This window comes from Rutidosis leptorrhynchoides, chromosome 4, assembly GCF_046630445.1.
Source record: "Rutidosis leptorrhynchoides isolate AG116_Rl617_1_P2 chromosome 4, CSIRO_AGI_Rlap_v1, whole genome shotgun sequence".
NCBI classification, from domain to species: domain Eukaryota; kingdom Viridiplantae; phylum Streptophyta; class Magnoliopsida; order Asterales; family Asteraceae; genus Rutidosis; species Rutidosis leptorrhynchoides.
Window position 1 is genome coordinate 40,909,101 of NC_092336.1, and position 15,089 is coordinate 40,924,189.

At 32.4% G+C, this 15,089-nt stretch overlaps 1 protein-coding gene across 1 annotated transcript; it reads right to left on the reverse strand.

Moving 5' to 3' along the window:
- Positions 1 to 11,301: 11,301 nt before the first annotated feature.
- LOC139844911 (uncharacterized) lies at positions 11,302 to 14,748 on the reverse strand. Its single transcript, XM_071835135.1, has 2 exons — positions 14,612 to 14,748; positions 11,302 to 11,870 (listed from the first exon to the last, which is right to left on the reverse strand). Exons 1-2 carry the CDS (start codon positions 14,677 to 14,679, stop codon positions 11,522 to 11,524), a joined length of 417 nt encoding a protein of 138 aa, XP_071691236.1. The 5' UTR covers positions 14,680 to 14,748; the 3' UTR covers positions 11,302 to 11,521.
- Positions 14,749 to 15,089: the final 341 nt, after the last annotated feature.

The following is a 15,089-nucleotide window of genomic DNA, read 5'->3' on the forward strand; positions in this document are numbered from 1 at the left end:
AAGTGCGGGTAGTATTAGTTAAATTTGAGCAGCTTTCATATATCCACACATATTCACAAACCCTAGTTCTCATTATTTGCAAATTTCTTATTTTCTCAATCTCACATCCTTTTTTTTTTTTTGGTAAGCTAGGAAACTCTTCTATGAACGAGCACATTGGCTTCCCCATAGAAGGTAAAACCTCGGGTAATCAAGCCCCCCGAGCGCGAGACCTTGTACCGGGTGAATTACGAATTATGTGCACCCTCTGGTCACACTCCCTTTTTGAACAATTTGGCATAGCCAGAAATTGAACCCGGGTGGTGTGCTTCATTGGGCAACTCGGTGGCCATCTCACATCCTTACAAATTCCTTTAATTGCAGCTGATAGTTACGTTGTGTTCATCACATCCACAAACTGTTTCTCAATTCACTTAAGAAACCTAATTTCACCGTCAAGATAATCCGCGCCAAATTCTTCACTATCGATGTTAAGGTTTTTTTTTGTTTTTTTTGTTCATTATTGAAGTTTCCTTATATAGGCATTCAGACTACTGCAAGCACATATTGATCATAGGCAGTGGTGCATCGATTTCAACATGCATAATCGGGACTTAATCAAAACCAACACAAAAACATCAATGTATTCTTTGTATCTATATCTTCATCACCACAATCCTCACCAGACGTAAGTTCGTCCACAATCGAGTCTTACAAGAAAACAGTACTTGGGGAGAGTCATAGACTACCTAATGAAAATGATACATGTCCAATATGTGTTTCAGAATATGAACCTAGGGAGGCAATTAAAGACAATTCCTAAATGTAACCATTAATTAATTTGATTTGGTTTGTACAGATAGTTGAATGCAACTGGCAAAGTGAGTAGGAACACACATGAAAAGTTCATATATGGTTACACCTTTATCTTCTTTAGCAACTTGCTCCACCGGTCACTAACTATAGTTTAAATATGAAAAATGGATAAACGTGTTATATATATATGGCCGACACTTTCATAAAGTAAAGTTTGAATTTCATAAAGTGAAGTTTGAATTCACGGATATTATTATTCTACCTAACTGCACAGTAAATTATTGTATTATAAATATCAAAGGATGTGATTTGCATAAGATGCACACATAGAATATATTTTCATATATCATCATTCTTTTACTCTCTCTTATTTTAAGTAGCCTATAGTCAAGAACAAACCACTAAAGGTAGTTATAAGCCTACTGAATTATAACACGAATCAGACCACTACAGGGAATGTTATAAGCCTACTTAATTATAACACGTTATCAGCAAGAAGTGCTCCGTATAATCAAGGTAATAATAAAAAAAATTCTTTAACGATATCTTCTATTATTTATTAGCAAGGTAAATATTATTATCATCATAACTAACATTTATATTTATGTTATATATGGTCGGTTATACCGCCTGAATTATATTTCTGTAATCTAACTTTTATTAACTTCATTAACATTTATATTTATGTTATATATGGTTGGTTATACCACCTGAATTATATTTCTGTAATCTAACTTTTATTAACTTCATTAACATTTATATTTATGTTATATATGGTCGGTTATACCGCCTGAATTATATTTCTGTAATCTAACTCTTATTAACTTCACTAACATTTATATTTATATTATCTAACATTTATAATTATTTATGCAATTAATTATTATTTATTTCATGCATACTAATGTTTATTCTTAAATTTATTATTTATGCATAATATGTTTATTCTCTTAATCTTCGTATTTATACTAAACATATTTATACTAAATGTATTTTATAGTAATCATATTTATACTAATAAAATTCTTTTATTAAAATGATTATTAATATAACGAGTACATAACATTCGTTAACGTCAACTAATGACGTTACAACAGTCATATATACATAACGGTTGTTAACGTCAACTGACGACGTTACAACGACTATATTTTTCAAATATAAAATAAACATCTCCGTTTTCATATTTTTCACAAATCAATCTTCATTTTCTCAGATTACCACTCTCAAAAAGTTTTTGTAAAGATGATTCACACAAGGATGATTTTTCCTATTGTATTGGTCATATTAACTATCATCATTGTTGCTAATATACCACCGGGTGAACCTATATTCTATCCTACCCTTGTGGTTTTATTACTTGTAATCATACCATTAATCTGTTGTTTGCTACTTATGAATTTAAAATGATTCTAATTTCATGTTGTTAGAAATTGATTATGATTATAATTTATGTTGTTCATCTTTCTAAAAATAGAAAATGTCAAACTTATCAAAGCTTGAGTTTGATGCCCTAGACGTATCGGGAACAAACTACACATCATGGATCATGGATGTAGAAATAAATCTTGGATCATTGGGTATTCTAGAAACTTTAAAAGAAAACAATACTTGTTTTGATCAAGATAAATTAAAATCAATTACTTTTATTCGCAAACATATTGATATCACCTTAAAACATATGTATCTCACTATCAAAGATCTACATGTTTTATGGGAAAGTATCAAGAGTAGATTCGATAATCAAAAGGAAATATTACTCCCAGCTGCGAGGGAAGAATGGAGAAATCTAAGGTTCCAAGACTTTAAAAAGGTAAGTGAATACAGCTCGGCCATGTTCAAGATCCGTTCAAAGCTTCAATTCTGTGGTCAAGAAATAAGTGATGCTGATATGATGGAGAAAACTTTCTCCACAATGCATTCTGCAAACATTACTATACAAGAAAATTTAAGATTGCAGAATTACAAAACTTTTTCCAAACTTCAAACTTATCTCTTAGTTGCAGAAGTGAATAAAGAATTACTGATGAAGAATCAAGAATCTCATCCTACGGGTGCGCTAGCATTCCCTGAAGCTAATGCTATTATTAATAATAATAATAAAAAAAGAAATGCACCCGAACGAGGACGTGGGCGAGGTCGTGGTCATATTGGCCAAAACCATCATCATGGAAATTACCATAACAATAATAAAAATCATAACTATGTTCGAAATCATCCTTATGGTAATGGTCGTGGTGGTGGTCGTGGTCGTAATGGTTACGGTGGTCATGGTCGTGGACAAAGAAATAATAATCCACAAAATTATAAATTTCAACTACCATACAATCTCACAAATCATAATGTTGAAGGAAGCTCTTCAAAGAATATTGAAGATTCTTGTTATCGATGTGGTAAAATTGGTCACTGGTCTAAGAACTGTCGAACAAATCAATATTCTGTTAATCAATATCAAGAATCCCTAAAGGGAAAAGGAAAAGAGGCAAACCTTGTCGATGACTGTAGTGACCCGAACTTTTTCATGTTTATATATATATTAAATAAAATTGTTATTTACATGATTAAGTATTTCCAACATGTTAAGCAATCAAACTTGTTAAGACTTGATTAATTGAAATAGGTTTCATATAGACAATTGACCACCCATGTTGACCGGTGATTCACGAACGTTAAAACTTGTAAAAAACTATACGATGACATATATATGGTTATATATATAGTTAACATGATTTTATTATAAGTATGTATCTCATTAGGTATTTTAACAATGAGTTATATACATAAAAATGAGACTATTAATTTAAGAAACTCGAAAACGATATATATAACGATTATCGTTATAACAACGTCTTACTAGGTACATATGAATCATATTAAGATATTGATACACTTGGTTAATTATGTTAAATGATAAGTAAATATATTATTAAGTGTATTAACAAAGAAATACATATGTAAAAATAAGACTACTAACTTAATGATTTCGAAACGAGACATATATGTAACGATTATCGTTGTAACGACATTTAACTGTATATATATCATACTAAGATATATTATATATCATAATATCATGATAATATAACAATTTAACATCTTATTTGTTATAATAAACAATGGGTTAACAACATTCAACAAGATCGTTAACCTAAAGGTTTCAAAACAACATTTACATGTAACAACTAACGATGACTTAACGACTCAGTTAAAATGTATATACATGTAGTGTTTTAATATGTATTCATACACTTTTGAAAGACTTCAAGACACTTATCAAAATACTTCTACTTAACAAAAATGCTTACAATTACATCCTCGTTCAGTTTCATCAACAATTCTACTCGTATGCACCCGTATTCGTACTCGTACAATACACAGCTTTTAGATGTATGTACTATTGGTATATACACTCCAATGATCAGCTCTTAGCAGCCCATGTGAGTCACCTAACACATGTGGGAACCATCATTTGGCAACTAGCATGAAATATCTCATAAAATTACAAAAATATGAGTAATCATTCATGACTTATTTACATGAAAACAAAATTACATATCCTTTATATCTAATCCATACTCCAACGACCAAAAACACCTACAAACACTTTCATTCTTCAATTTTCTTCATCTAATTGATCTCTCTCAAGTTCTATCTTCAAGTTCTAAGTGTTCTTCATAAATTCCAAAAGTTATAGTTTCATAAAATCAAGAATACTTCCAAGATTGCAAGTTTACTTCCAAGTTTTCTAAATCCATTCCAAGTAATCATCCAAGATTAAGAAACCTTTGTTACTTACAGTAGGTTATATTTCTAATACAAGGTAATAATCATATTCAAACTTTAATTCAATTTCTATAACTATAACAATCTTATTTCGAGTGAAAATCTTACTTGAAATTGTTTTCGTGTCATGATTCTGCTTCAAGAACTTTCAAGCCATCCAAGGATCCTTTGAAGCTAGATCTATTTTTCTCATTTCCAGTAGGTTTATCCAAGGAACTTGAGGTAGTAATTATGTTCATAACATCATTCGATTCATACATATAAAGCTATCTTATTCGAAGGTTTAAACTTGTAATCACTAGAACATAGTTTAGTTAATTCTAAACTTGTTCGCAAATAAAAGTTAATCCTTCTAACTTGACTTTTAAAATCAACTAAACACATGTTCTATATCTATATGATATGCTAACTTAATGATTTAAAACCTGGAAACACGAAAAACACCGTAAAACCGGATTTACGCCGTCGTAGTAACACCGCGGGCTGTTTTGGGTTAGTTAATTAAAAACTATGATAAACTTTGATTTAAAAGTTGTTATTCTGGGAAAATGATTTTTATTATGAACATGAAACTATATCCAAAAATTATGGTTAAACTCAAAGTGGAAGTATGTTTTCTAAAATGGTCATCTAGACGTCGTTCTTTCTACTGAAATGACTACCTTTACAAAAACGACTTGTAACTTATTTTTCTGACTATAAACCTATACTTTTTCTGTTTAGATTCATAAAATAGAGTTCAATATGAAACCATAGCAATTTGATTCACTCAAAACGGATTTAAAATGAAGAAGTTATGGGTAAAACAAGATTGGATAATTTTTCTCATTTTAGCTACGTGAAAATTGGTAACAAATCTATTCCAACCATAACTTAATCAACTTGTATTGTATATTATGTAATCTTGAGATACCATAGACACGTATACAATCTTTCAACCTATCATGTCGACACATCTATATATATTTCGGAACAACCATAGACACTCTATATGTGAATGTTGGAGTTAGCTATACAGGGTTGAGGTTGATTCCAAAATATATATAGTTTGAGTTGTGATCAATACTGAGATACGTATACACTGGGTCGTGGATTGATTCAAGATAATTTTTATCGATTTATTTCTGTACATCTAACTGTGGACAACTAGTTGTAGGTTACTAACGAGGACAGCTGACTTAATAAACTTAAAACATCAAAATATATTAAAAGTGTTGTAAATATATTTTGAACATACTTTGATATATATGTATATATTGTTATAGGTTCGTGAATCAACCAGTGGCCAAATCTTACTTCCCGACGAAGTAAAAATCTGTGAAAGTGAGTTATAGTCCCACTTTTAAAATCTAATATTTTTGGGATGAGAATACATGCAGGTTTTATAAATGATTTACAAAATAGACACAAGTATGTGAAACTACATTCTATGGTTGAATTATCGAAATCGAATATGCCCCTTTTTATTAAGTCTGGTAATCTAAGAATTAGGGAATAGACACCCTAATTGACGCGAATTCTAAAGATAGATCTATTGGGCCTAACAAACCCCATCTAAAGTACCAGATGCTTTAGTACTTCGAAATTTATATCATATCCGAAGGGTGTCCCGGAATGATGGGGATATTTTTATATATGCATCTTGTTAATGTCGGTTATCAGGTGTTCACCATATGAATGATTTTTATCTCTATGTATGGGATGTGTATTGAAATATGAAATCTTGTGGTCTATTGTTACGATTTGATATATATAGGTTAAACCTATAACTCACCAACATTTTTGTTGACGTTTAAAGCATGTTTATTCTCAGGTGAATACTAAGAGTTTCCGCTGTTGCATACTAAAATAAGGACAAGATTTGGAGTCCATGTTTGTATGATATTGTGTAAAAACTGCATTCAAGAAACTGATTTCGATGTAACATATTTGTATTGTAAACCATTATGTAATGGTCGTGTGTAAATAGGATATTTTAGATTATCTTTATTTGATAATCTACGTAAAGCTTTTTAAACCTTTATTTATGAAATAAAGGTTATGGTTTGTTTTAAAAATGAATGCAGTCTTTGAAAAACGTCTCATATAGAGGTCAAAACCTCGCAACGAAATCAATTAATATGGAACGTTTTTAATCAATAAGAACGGGACATTTCAATGACCTTGATACAAAAATCACTGAGCCAACAAGTGACTACTTTAATGAATAAATTTTCTATTATATGTCCATATCAAATAAATGGATATAGATTTACGATCTATACCATATCTACTTTACTATATGTTTCCTTATTATGTACTTTCGTTTATAACATATTTTGAATGTAATATATTGATGAATTATGTACTCATTATTTGTTTCTCATATTTTGAAATTCATGATGTACACTACTGGAGTGCAAAATCAGTCAAATGGTGGGGATCTTTGTATTGCAGACAGTGGTACCACACACACTATACTCAAATCTAAAAAATATTTCACTGATTTTAAAGCAATAGAAGGAACGGTACATACTATATCAGGTCCTGCGGATTTAATAAAAGGAATGAGAAAGGCAAAATTCATGTTACCAAATGGTACAAATTTTCTGATAAAAAATGCCTTATTTTCTCCCATGTCAAAGAGAAATTTATTAAGCTTCTCTGACATATACCAAAATGGATATGATTATCAGTCAGTGACTATAGAAAATGATAAATACTTAAGTATCACTGACAAGAAACATGTGATTGAAAAACTACCAAGACTTAGTTCTGGTTTACATTATACATATATAAATATACCAGAAGCACACATGGTAGTTAATGAAAAGGCATGTGATCCTGTAATGATCAATCTGTGGCATGAAAGATTAGGCCACCCAAGATCAACAATGATGAAAAGAATAATTCAAAATACACATGGACATCCATTGATGGATCAAAAGATCCCTCATGATGCACTTATCCCATGTACATCATGCTCACTTAGAAAATTGATAATAAGACCATCACCTCTTAAGGTTGAAAAAGAATCACCATTGTTTCTTGAAAGAATTCAAGGTGATATATGTGGACCAATTCATCCACCATGTGGACCATTTAGATATATCATGGTTCTAATAGACGCATCTAGTAGATGGTCTCATGTGTGTCTATTATCAAGTCGAAACATGGCATTTGTAAAATTTCTTGCTCAAATTATTAAATTGAGAGCACATTTTCCTGATTATACTATTAAAAGGGTGAGATTGGATAATGCTGGTGAGTTTACATCTCAAGCATTTAATGATTTTTGCATGTCTATTGGGATTGTTGTTGAACATCCTGTTGCCCATGTGCATACACAAAATAGTTTAGCTGAATCACTAATCAAACGATTGCAGTTAATAGCTAGACCATTGATAATGAGAACAAAACTCCCAGGATCTGTATGGGGTCATGCAATTTTACATGCTGCATCATTAATTCGCATTAGACCAAGTGCAAGTCATACATATTCTCCCTTGCAACTTGCTTTTGGCCATCAGCCATATATTTCCCACCTTAGAACATTTGGTTGTGCAATTTATGTTCCTATCACACCACCACAACGCACTTAAATGGGTCCTCAAAGAAGGATGAGAATATATGTTGGATATGAAACATCTTCAATCATAAGATATATTGAACCCATGACGGGTGATGTTTTTACAGCACGTTTTGCTGATTGTCACTTTAATGAAACATTATTCCCTAGATTAGGGGGAGAAATAAAAAATAAAGAAAATGATGTTTCATGGTGTGAACCTCTATTAATGTATCTTGATCCTCGTACAAAAGAATGCGAGACCGAAGTTCAAAAAATAATGCATATGCAAGAACTTGCGAATAAATTGCCTGATGCAATACAAAAAGAGTGACTAAATCATATATACCAGCAGCAAATGCTCCAGCTCGAATTGAAATTCCAAAAGCTGGCAATAATGTCGCTCTTGAGTCTTTGCCACGCCAGAAACGTGGGAGACCAATTGGTTCCAAAGATAAAAATCTTCGAAAAAGAAAATCAGCTGATAATGAGGTAAAAGAAAGTGTTCAAGAAGAACCACAAATCAATACTCCTTCTGCAGAAGAGATTGATGATGTCAATACGTAATTTTCAATTAATTATGCACATTCAAAAATATTATGGAACCGAAATGAAATGAAAAATCTTGATGAGATATTTTCATATAATGTTGCATATGACATCATGAATGATGATGATGATCCAGAACCAAAATCTGTCATGGAATGTCAAAATAGACATGATTGGGATCATTAGAAAGAAGCAATACGAGCTGAATTTGAATCGCTCAATAAAAGAAAAGTTTTCGGATCTATCATTCTCACACCTAAAGATGTGAAACCTGTGGGATATAGATGGGTTTTTGTGCGAAAAAGAAATGAGAAAAATAAAGTTACAAGGTATAAAGCTAGACTTGTAGCTCAAGGTTTTTCTCAAAGACCGGGAATTGATTATGATGAAACTTATTCCCCTGTTATGGATGCAATTACTTTTAGATACTTAATCAGCCTGACAATTTCTAAAAATTTAGAAATGCATCTCATGGATGTTGTGACTGCTTATCTATATGGATCACTTGATAGTGATATATATATGAAGATACCTGAAGGATTTAAGGTATCAGAAGCAACCAATGCAAAACCCAAAGAAATGTACTCAATCAAGTTACAAAGGTCTTTATATGGGTTGAAATAATCGGGTCGCATGTGGTATAAACGATTAAGTGATTACTTGATAAGCAAAGGGTATACCAATAATCTTATTTGCCCATGTGTATTCATTAAGAAAATAACATCTGGATATGTGATCATAGCCGTTTATGTTGATGATCTTAACATCATAGGTACAAATAAAGAGATCCATGAAGCCATTCAACTTCTAAAGAAAGAATTTGAAATGAAAGATCTCGGAAAAACCAAGTATTGCCTTGGTTTGCAGATTGAGCATATGCCTAATGGTTTACTTGTACATCAAACAACTTATACGGAAAAGATTTTAAAACGTTTCAATATGGACAAGGCAAAACCATTAAGTACTCATATGGTTGTTAGATCACTTAATGTTGACACTGATCCATTTCGTCCCTGTGAAGATCATGAAGATATCCTGGGACCATAAGTACCATATCTTAGTGCAATTGGAGCTCTTATGTATCTTACAAATTGTACAAGACCTGACATTTCTTTTGCAGTTAATTTGTTGGCAAGGTTCAGCTCTGCTCCTACCAAAAGACACTGGAATGGGATCAAACATATATTTCGATACCTTCGAGGAACTACAAACTTAGGATTATTTTATTCTAACGAATCAAAACAAGATTTGGTTGGTTATGCAAATGCAGGTTATTTATCTGATCCACATAAAGCTAAATCTCAAACTGGATATGTATTCCTAAATGGAGGTACTGCAATATCATAGCGTTCTCAGAAACAAACACTTGTTGCAACATCATCAAATCATGCCGAAGTGATTGCATTACATGAAGCTACTCGGGAATGTTTTTGGTTGAGATCAATGACACAACTCATTGCTGATTCTTGTGGACTAGAACGCGATAAAAGTCCAACAACTATCTATGAAGATAATGCAGCTTGTATAACACAGATGAAAGAAGGGTATATCAAAAGTGACCGAACAAAACACATACCTCCTAGATTCTTCTCATATACTCAAAATCTCATCAAAGACAACCAGATTAAAATGAGATATGTTCAATCCAGCAAAAGCTCTGCCGATCTTTTCACCAAAGCACTTCCAACTGCTATTTTCAGAACGCATGTTCACAATATTGGCATGAGGCATGTTCAAAAGATGTAACGACTCAGCGATGTCTACTTGAGGGGGAGTCAACTCTATGCTGCACTCTTTTTCCCTTGGCTAAAGTTTTTATCCCACTGGGTTTTTCTTTAGCAAGGTTTTTAATGAGGCAGTAACTTGTAGTTGATCTTAATAAAACAAAATTGTCGTCCAAGGGGGAGTGTTATATATATATGGCCGACACTTTCATAAAGTAAAGTTTGAATTTCATAAAATGAAGTTTGAATTCACGGATATTATTATTCTACCTAACTGCACAGTAAATTATTGTATTATAAATATCAAAGGATGTGATTTGCATAAGATGCACACATAGAATATATTTTCATATATCATCATTCTTCTACTCTCTTATTTTAAGTATCCTATAATAGTCAAGAACAAACCACTAAAGGTAGTTATAAGCATACTGAATTATAACACGAACCAAACTACTAAAGGTAGTTATAAGCCTACTGAATTATAACAAAACGAATAATATTCTCTTTTCAAATTACCCCGAGAAAGATGGGGAAGTGTTTATTACTCTAACCGGATATCCATGACCATTTAATAGTATTTTCATTACCATCCAAGATATACCACCCTAAGAGACATTTAAGATATAACTCTAGTTGGGTTTGAACTTAACACCTCTTGTCACTATTAGGCACTCAACCAAGACAATTATTCATGAAACTAGAGGTTCTTCAATACTAACTATTCACTATCACTTCACTGCCTATTTATAAAGGAAAGAAAGTATGATATAATTGATACGAGTACTACGTTGTACTCAAATAAGTGTATATGCTAATTGTAGAATACTAATTAATACTACGTGGTACTCAATTTAAGATGGTTACAGCATATCACAAAAACGTATCAAACAAAAAGCATCATATAGCAACACACAACGACATATATTCAGTAATAGAGAAGGCTGTCTTAAGCTTCATAGAGAAACGATATATAACATAAACTAGACAACTTTGAACTACAATCATCTTCAAAGTACGATGCGTCTCTTTGCTTAACAAACTAAAACATTACTCAGCACTAAACCAGTAGCAACAAAATGATTCAACATAGTACTGTATATAATTTCCAACCATATGCAAGTTAGCCCTTGCTTGATCCAATTAACTCCACAATCATCATCCCAATGAGACAGAAATGAGCAACAATGCATAGGAGGCGCAAAACACACGTGAAGATGGGGTAAAGTGCCCCTGATTTGCTAGGCAAAGTAATCATGTTGCGATCAGCATACACAACTGTAGATGTCAATCCAAATACCAAAAATTTCCACGCAATGGAGTTCATCAAGAAGGCGTGGGCTTTAACTGGAGTTTCCTGTTTACCTTGAACGGTGATTGCCAACACCATACACTGAAAGATTAAAAGCAAGAGAGCTCCTATATGATACGGCTTGTAGTCAATCTCATCACTAACATTAGCTTTCTGAATCCTGTAATGAATGATAAACACAAGCAACTAAATTAGAGTAAAAGAGAATATGTAACTGGTGCAATCAAAATGACAGCATAAGCAATACATAAATTGAGATTTAGTACACATATATGTATCTACATCCAAATATCAATATACTAGCCAACAGAAAAACTAGAAGCATACGTCCAGACTTTAGTGACAGTTCAATGAAGACAATCAGACATATAATTGTTATGAGTTAATTACTACACGTGTGAGTCATGTGAAAGTTAGTTAGCAAGTGTGCAGGTCACATGAAGATAGCTAAATTAGTTACTGAAGTTAGTTGGTTAGTAATTTGGTTAGTGTGTACAGTATAAAATATTAGTAGAGTAGCACAAGTACTTAACAGATTATTTTGTTGATACCAATTGGTATCAAGAGCCACATTCCTGTACCATTTCATCTATCTTTTTAGTTGTATTTTGCTGATGTTTTAGAAAATTTACAAAAAAGAAAAGTATTTAATTCATTCTTGTTCATTTAGGTTACACAGTCTACAAAGTACCAACCCTTTTGATCATTGGCGGAACTTGAACCCGACCACAGATAGGGCGGATACAAAAACTTATTAAAATTTTCATTTACAGCTGGGGCAAACACTAACAAAAACCTTATTTTGTAGTAAATTTTTTTTTTCTTTTAGTGTAAACTTTTTTTCCCCCCGAAATCCAGCTGGGGTGGATGCCCCGCCCTGTCCTACATATATTCCGGCACTGCTTTTGATGACACAGTCATGTTTAGTTTAACGAAGATGATTTAGCAAACTAGATGGATACTAATGTTGAGACCCAAGTTGTGAATTTTAATGAACAGCTTAATACGATGGACATTCTGGATTCAGTTGAAAAAAATGAAACTGAAGAAATTGAGGTTACAGATAATGTATGTGCTAATTCTGCATACATTAAACATACACAGAATATATATATCAAGGCAAGCAGGATACAAGTCGAAGACGGATTATGAAAGGAAGAAACAGCACACTTCAGATTATAATACTTCTCGGCTTGCGCTAAACAAAAAACTCGAAAATATGAGTGTTCATCATGTCCTACTGTACATTCAGAGTCTGATATTGAACCAGTGAGAATATAGTCTGAAAATTGCACGTCTCAAGAACTGGTGAAAAATGATGTGACCACTAGAAAGTTACGTAACAAATTTGAAATCGAGCTTATAGGAATATTAGTGATGGTCCAACGTATGAAGACACTAAAATTGCAAAGGATGATAACTCTAGTATGTTTAAGCACCCAACCCTTCTTATGACTCCTGATGTGTTGCTCTTAGCTAGAGATGTGGGTTGGATTTCAAAATTTCAGTTATCGATCCAAATGTATAAAAATGATGCACTTGTGGCCCAAATGGAAGTCTAAATTAGGTTGTTTCAATAATATCGTTGCAGCTAATATTCAAAATTTTATTGGTGAGTCTTTTGGGTTATGGGTTACTATTTTTAGTGCTAGAAAAAATGTTCTAAATTATGGATTCGATTGCCTCTGTTTTTGTATGCGTTAGTAACATTTACTATGGGGAGCTACTAGAATCCATAACTGATTGTGAAAATGTCCTTGGAGTATATGCAAATGTTGTGCCTGATATTGCTAGTGGAATGACAGAATTTTCAGCAATATATAAACCGTTCAATGAACTTGAGGATATTGAGGTTATCGCATAAATCAATAAACTTTTGGAGGATAACTTTGTCTTTGACCGTCTTCCCTCATGGATTGACAAAACATTTATTGCTACAAAGTTGTTGGACGGAAAACATATTAATGTGGTTGAAGGGATGAAACTGTATGAAGATCCATTTGATAACTTTGAAGTATGAAATGTGGCTAGGTTGTTGAATTATCTAAGAGTTAGATTTCAAGGGCAGACATATGACGTCTCAAAAAGTCCAATGCATGGCCATAAATAAGATATGACTCAACTAGGATTATCCATTGCTGATGCACCAACTGAAGATAAAGTCATCAACGGTATATCCAAAGTACGGAAAATAGAGCCATTTCCAAGTTTATTTCAAGACACGAGAACATGGAAATGGATTGACGAGAATGTGCTACGGTATCCAGAGTTGAGGTCACACCGACACATTCTTGAGGACAAGAATGTTTTCAAGAGGAGTGGATTGTTATGAGTTGATTACTACATGTGCGAGTCATGTAACAGTTTTTTTTTTTTTTTTTTTTTTTTTTTCCAACTTACGTCGGATAAACTTTTATAATAACAAAGAGGATCATCGGAAAAATGAATCCTGCTTCAAACATACAACCATGAAACCCGAGCAAAACTAAATGAACATACACAAAGCTCGCACAACCAACAACAAAGACGAATAGATTAACACTTAGTTAGCAAGTGTGCAGGTCACATGAAGATAGCCAAATTAGTTACCGAAGTTAATTGGTTAGTGACTGTAGTATAAATAGAGTAGCACAAGTACTCAACAGACAACAGATTAGCTTATTATTCCCCCTTTTCTCTGTAACTTTTAACTATCATTTGGAATATAAATAATAGTTCAATTACGTTTCAATCTCAAGACCTGTTTCTTATTTCTAAGATTTTCAGATTGTTAAGAAAACCTCTTCGATTCATAACGAAATCAAGTTCTTCATATCATATATATACATACACATAATCTACATACACTAATAATATACATAAGATTATAATAGATATAACAGTAGATACAAAAAGACTCACAGAGGATCCTTAAGAGAATTCGCAACAGCTCCGCCACTACTTTTTACCGCTTTCGAATCGCCCTCCATCGATCGAATTTTTCAAAACCCTAATTTCGACTTTTGAGAGAGAATAAATACTCTTTTGATGTTGTGGTAGTAAAAACAAATACGGAGTAATACTGATCACTGAAAGCTAATTACTCATTTTATATATTTGCCCCCCCTACCTTTCAATTTAATATTCTACCCGATACTTGTATCCTCAGCTTTTATTTATTACAAATTTACCCCAAAAATATTTTTTGCTAATTTACCCTTCTATCTATACATCTATACATCAACATATAAGGCATATAGCCAAGCCAATGAACGTATCCTCAACTTTTATTTTTACTATACATTCTCCCCAAAACAATTAATCAATGGCAAACATAAAAACTGTTTTAACAGAAAATTTACTCTTTTATGTAGTATAATTATTTTATGTTGCCTTTGTC